Source organism: Leucoraja erinacea, chromosome 29 (assembly GCF_028641065.1).
Source record: "Leucoraja erinacea ecotype New England chromosome 29, Leri_hhj_1, whole genome shotgun sequence".
NCBI lineage: Eukaryota > Metazoa > Chordata > Chondrichthyes > Rajiformes > Rajidae > Leucoraja > Leucoraja erinaceus.
The window spans coordinates 6,852,295-6,858,498 of record NC_073405.1 but is presented as its reverse complement, the minus strand read 5'-3'; the positions used below and the strand labels follow the sequence as shown (position 1 = coordinate 6,858,498).

At 43.4% G+C, this 6,204-nt stretch overlaps 1 protein-coding gene across 3 annotated transcripts in view; it reads left to right on the top strand.

Annotated features, from left to right (window-relative positions):
• Positions 1-410: 410 nt before the first annotated feature.
• upf1 (UPF1 RNA helicase and ATPase) overlaps positions 411-6,204 on the top strand; it is a 53,763-nt gene continuing 47,969 nt past the window's right edge. For all 3 annotated transcript variants that reach the window (XM_055658473.1, XM_055658472.1, XM_055658470.1), the window contains exon 1: positions 411-871. In XM_055658473.1, the coding sequence (XP_055514448.1) occupies positions 701-871 (171 nt within the window). In that variant the 5' untranslated portion in view covers positions 411-700. The remainder of the gene's footprint in view (positions 872-6,204) is intronic.

Below are 6,204 nucleotides of genomic sequence, written 5' to 3'. Positions count from 1 at the left end.
AATGGCAACCTGTCATTCAGGGAGAGTGCAGGCGGTGCAGTAGCCACAGCCTCTTCCCAGCGCCGACCGCCAACGTGTTGCGGCGCAGTTGGGGCGTGAAGAAGAGGAGGCGGAGGCGCGAATCGAGGGAGCGCTTTTACTTACCCGCCCCCGCCACCATCACCTCTCTCCCTGTGTGTATTACGTCACCCGTCCTTGCCGGCGAATTACGTCACCGCCTGCCGACGGCGTCCTCACGTCAGCGCGTCCTGTGCAGTACGTCAGCGCTGCGGGGGAGTTGCGGCTCTCGCGCTGTTGCTGTGGGGTTGTCCGGCCATCGATTGCCGCCCTCCCGCTCAACTCGGCCTCCAGCGGCCATTCACTTGCCCACCCTTTTAACTCCAGACTTTTCCGCAGCTCGAAAGCCGCCGCCTCATCGCCTCCACCTCCTACTCTTTCCTTCCGACGGATAGCAACCCCCGCCGCGGTTCTTCGCTCGGCCCAAGCCCGAGGCCCAGCGCTTGGCCTCGAACCCGCGGACCTCCTTCCTTCCTTCTTTCCTTCCTTACCTCCCGCCCGCTCGGCGCCGACTCTTCCCTCCCTCCCTCCCGCCCCATCCTCATCGGGCCCCCGGCGCGCGCCCAGCGGTTGTTGCCCCGTGGGTTTGAATCGTGCCTAGAGGAGGGGGGAAGCGAGTGCGCGCTCCCGCGCCGTGGCCGCCATGAGTGTGGACGCGTACGGGCCGAGCTCGCAGACGCTGACCTTCCTGGACACCGAGGAGGCCGAGCTGCTCGGCGCAGACACGCAGGGCTCCGAGTTCGAGTTCACCGACTTTACTCTGCCGTCTCCGACCCAGACTCAAGGCCAGAGCCAAGGCCCCGGCGACGGGCAGGTGAGCGCGACGGGGTTGGGGAGTGGAGGGGGAGGAGGGGGGGGTGTGGTGGTTGTGAGGAGGAGTGATGTGTGGGATGGGGGGGGGGGGGGGGGTGAGGAAGGGGGAGGTAAAATGGGGTTCACACGCAATCCCCAGGCGGTGTAACTTGACCTCGGGCCCTGGCCGCGGCCGACCCGGCGTTTCCTGACTCGCCTGGGCCACGGAGCCCGAAAGAGAAGCACATGGCGGCAGGAAGCGCCGCCTGAACTGGAGGAAGAACAGAGGGCAGAGGATGAGTGTGTTTATATAGGTGGGTGTATTCCATCTCGTCTCTCCCTACTCCGCCCCAACCCCGCACAAACTTTTTATGACCCCCCCCCGAGCCAGACACACATGCCTCCAGTGTTTCAGCCCCACACACTCCGGGCCGCCTTCTCTTATTTATTTGGCATCCGCCTTTCCAATTGTTTTTATTTCTCCCCATCCTCACATTCCATGCCTCCTTCCCTGTGTGATCTTTCCCGACTCACAACCTGTCCTTTACTCGTTCCCCTTGCCTCCTCCGACTGTCGGTCATTTGCGATGGCTACAAATAGGCATCTCTGGCCCTGGAGGATTATTTTTGGGAGGAATTGGATGTGCCATTCATTGTCTGGTATAATGAGTGTTACATGGGCTGGAGAAATGTGTGCGAATAAGTTGCTTGCCATTTCCTAAATCATGCAGGTCATGTTTTAGGTGAGCTGGGGCTAATTCAAGGAATTGTGTACTATAGGATGAATGTCTACCTTTCCTCTAAAACTATCATTTGTGGTGGTTGTACAAGGAAAGTTACTAAATATTGGTTCAAGTTTAAAAGTGACAGTTAGTTGCATCAGCTGTAGGAATAAGAGAACAATTAAAATTCCATACAAAGATTCTGGATAATTACCCGATCACTGCTCATGGTGGTCTTTGGCATTTAAGCAATGAGTGGAATGAACACACAGGTAGGGTATTTAACTGAATATTTATTTTAGCAGTCACAAAATGAGTGTGGTGCTTGTGAGCGGCTCATGTAGTCTGATTCAGGCCCTCATGGCCATTATTACAGAGCTTGTGCCTTTTTCGACTATTTAATGTGAGTTATTTAACGGGAGTGGGAGGACATACATTTTTGTCCTAATCTCAATGATGTAACAGGGGAGAGAGTACTGAATAGAAAATGAGCAGATTAGATGGCGCAATGGAGAGTTTACATTAAAAAGAATGGCATTTCAGTTAAGCTTTTTGGAATATGTGTTGTCCAATATGGAAGGTTTATTATTTGGATTCTGATCATGTATTGTGTTCTTGGATACCCCAAATATTAAGATATTGAAGAGTCCAGACAAGGTAAAGATCAGCATACTGCTACATCATCACAGGAACAGTAGTAGACACACGTGAACACACCATAACTCCTTGCCAGTTATCCACAATCATTGCAGACATGATAAGTTGTAAAAAAAAGCCTGGTGATTGTGTTGCTAAATTACTCTTGTAGTCCAGAGTAATTAAGCAAACACAAATGCCATACAACTGACTTAGTTTACTCTTCAGTATTCCAGTACTCTGCTATAATTGTTCAGGAAATTGTCTAGTCTGGCTTGTGTATGCTCATAGAGATATTTTGTACATTTGACTCTGTGCGACAGGTGAACATTCACTGCAGGTGATGTGAAGGACCTTGAGTTCACAATACAAGATGGTTTTGGTATATGTACCCAGTTATAACGTACTCTATTTGATATTTGGTATAGCACAACTTCCATTGTCCTACCCAGCTAAGCTTCTGCCTTTCACTTATGATGCTATGAATTTGTATCAAAATTCACCTGGGTTCACATCATTGAGTGATTGCAGCTAACAGCCAGCCCATGGGCGAGTTAGATTTATACAGGTTCTCAGAAGTAAGCTGGGTAATCTCATTATTCTCATGGAGGGTTCATGTTATGTTGAAAAATCTCAGTTTTGAAAGGAGAGTTGAATTAAAGCAATGGGCATGCATTGAGAAATAGCCGTTTATTTCAGGACGGTTCCATGCTGTCCAGTAGAGACATAGGAATCTGAACAAGAACTTGTGCATAGCTAACAATGGTTTAATATTGTACGCAAGGAATAAAAGTACAATGTAATGACCACAATCCACTGGAACCGTCCAAGGTGAGTTGCTTCAATGCACTTTCCTGAAGTTCTTTAACTGCCCATCTTGAAATGAATTCTCTGCCAATTATGGTATGTACTCACTGATCTTCGATGTAACAACTTTCTTCTGCATCATGTCACTGTAACTGGGTAAATGTATCTTTTATATGCAATCTTTAATGAATGATCCTAGCATATTTGTGTAACATGAATTCAACGATTTCTTGATTTAAAGTTGCTAAAATGTCTCGATTGAGACAGTGCGAAAAATGTGATATGCACTATCATTTGACTTCTGGCTGATCCCGTTATACTTCAATTCCTTTATGTACAAGGTGTAAATGATTAGCTGATTTTAAAACGCTATTGGTAACTGCACAATTTGAAGTCTATTAATTTTTGTTTTGTGTGTTTGTTGCCCTTGTTCCTTTTGAAGGCCTACCCCAAAAATAGAGATCTTGCTGTAGGCCTCTTATGGTGCTGTTACAATGTATTGAAATGTCACGCAAACTTTTTGTGGTTTGCAATACAATTAATATGATTTTGTAAGCAAATCTATGGTTAATAGATATGGTTTTATTGATAAAAATGAAGATACAAGAGTCTGCAGATGCTGGAATGTTGAGCACAAGAACAGAAGGGTCATGACCTGAAATGTCATGTGTCAATTCCCCTCCACAGATACTTCCTAACCCACTGAGTTTCTCCAATTTACGGTCTTTATTTGTTTCTCCAGCAATTTGTTTTTAGCTCAGGGCTATTATAAATGTTAGCATTTATTAAAAAAAATGGATCAACCTGAGCTTTGGATACATTTTAAAATTTGGGAAAGAGTGGTCAAGTGAAATATGTGAGCAAGGTGGTGGCACAGTGGTGTAGTTACTGAATTTGCAATCCTGAGGCATGGACGAAAACTGAAGAGTCAGATTTCACATCTGGAAGTTTGAATCTTACTGTTATGGGTATGTAGATCCAGAATAAACATACAAATCAGCCTGGTAATGGCTACTGTTATAGGAACCCATCTGGTTCATTAATGCTCCAAATGAGAGGAAATATATGATCTTTATCTGTGTGTCCAATATGTGACTCTAGACCCCAGAAGCGAATATCCGGTTTGGGGAGTTGAAATCAAACAAGTTTTTGTGCTTTATAGTGGATTAGATGAGGTCTTAAGAAAGCAGGAAGCAAAAAAAGAGACATGAAACAGCCTTGGACAAGAGAATTAAAGACAATTCAAAACCTTCTGTCGTATAAAATAGAATTAAGAAAATAGCTGGGGAAAGAGTTGGTTTCAGAGACCAAGCAGGAGTCTGGCAATGTGTAGTATATTCTGAATGAACACATCAGTATTCAGGAGAAGGGTGGGAATATTGATGGTAGCCTGGAAGATATGTTTAGAGATATTGATCCCTTCGGCTTGATGAGATCTATTCCATTGTTGTGGGAAAGGAAATCACTTGGTCTCTGATGGAGATTTATACATCATTGTTAACTCTCCTCTAGAAGACTGGAGAGTGGTTAATGTTTCCATATTCAAAAAGGGTGGTAGGGAAATAGACCAGTGAGCATTACATCAGGGAAACAATTGGTAAACAAATCTTCGGGTGGGATTTGTGATCTCTTGGAAAGGCAGTCACTGATTGGAGGTAGTCAGCATGGTTTTGCGCAGGGGCAAGCCTGGCTGGAGATTACCAATATTTTAAAAAAAAGTGTTTTGATGAGGTCCCATGTTTATGCAAGTCTAGAAATCAAAGGGTTTTTTTGGGGGGGGGAAATGGATGCAAAATTGACTTGGTTATAGGAGGCAGAGGAAAGTGGTTGAGATTTGTTTTTCTGACTGGAAGTCTAATAAATGATGTACAGCAGGGCATCAATGATAGTTCCTTTATCATATAAGAACTGACATGGCACTTAGTCCAATTAGGGGAAGTATTGGGGTAAAAATAGAAGATATTTTTACAATTAAATGATTATTGGAGGTGTGTGCAGAGCCACAGAATATGAAAACATACATTTCCAACAAGAAAAATCAGTGTACGGACAGTTCTCAGTGATTGGAACCCTTGCGTAACCCGGAGACTTGGATGAGAATGTCTCTGGTTGGATAAGCAAGCCAGCTAACGACATGAAGATTGGTGTAGTGTAGATAGCGAGGATGGTTGCCTAAGGATACAGAGGGATGTAGATCAGCTGGAAAGTTGGGCGGAGCGGTGAGTCACCAATGGCGACAGGTTGAATTTGATCTAGGCACGTATGATGTAATGCTTTTTGTGTCATCTAATATTGGCAGGACGTGTATAGTAAATGGCAGGGATCTTAGAAGCATTGATGTATAGAGGGACCATGGGACGCAGGTTCATAGCTTCCTAAAAATGGTGACCCAGTTGGATAAGGTAGTGCAGAAGGAATTTGGGTTGTTTTCCTTCACAGGCATGGCTGTTGAGTAGCAATGTTACAAAATTTTGAGATTTAAAAAATCAAATCTGCAATTTATCCCATCAGATAAAGCATAACAATAAGTTTAATTTGACACCTAATTCACTTTCATATCTCAAGTAATAAAAAAGTTATGGCCATTTTCATACTCGGAAATTAGCATCTTGTTCCCTATTGATTTTCTATGGACATAACAAAAAAGCTGTGATCATGGACAGTCAAAAGCCCATAACCTTCTTAAAAATTAAGAGAACTGAATGAAATTTTCAGTTATCATAGATTGAAGCATTCTGAAACAAATATAAAATAATCTTACTTGGATGACCTGAAATTAAAGCATATAATTAGTTAGTTACCCAATTGTAGCTAATTTCAAACTTCAATTACTAGATCTAAACATCTATCCATTTCTTAATAAATGATTAACATTTTTAAATAGCCTAAGTGTCCAAATAATATTCACAAATAATTCACAATAAAACATGATTTTTAAATCTCATTTACATCAATTTATAGGCCAAATGGAAGGAATTTAGTGTTCAATTGCTGTAAATTAAAGTCTATTTTAAATCGGCTTTCTAGTGGGATCCTGTGAACGCGCTGGTTTAGAACGTTCACATTGCAGTGGATTTGTACCCTCAAATGCCCAGAAAAATACTGCAGGATATAAAGAGGCCAAAATGAGCTACTCGCTATAAAAAACTTTATATACAGGGTTCTTAAGAAGCCCCTTTTAATGTAAAAAT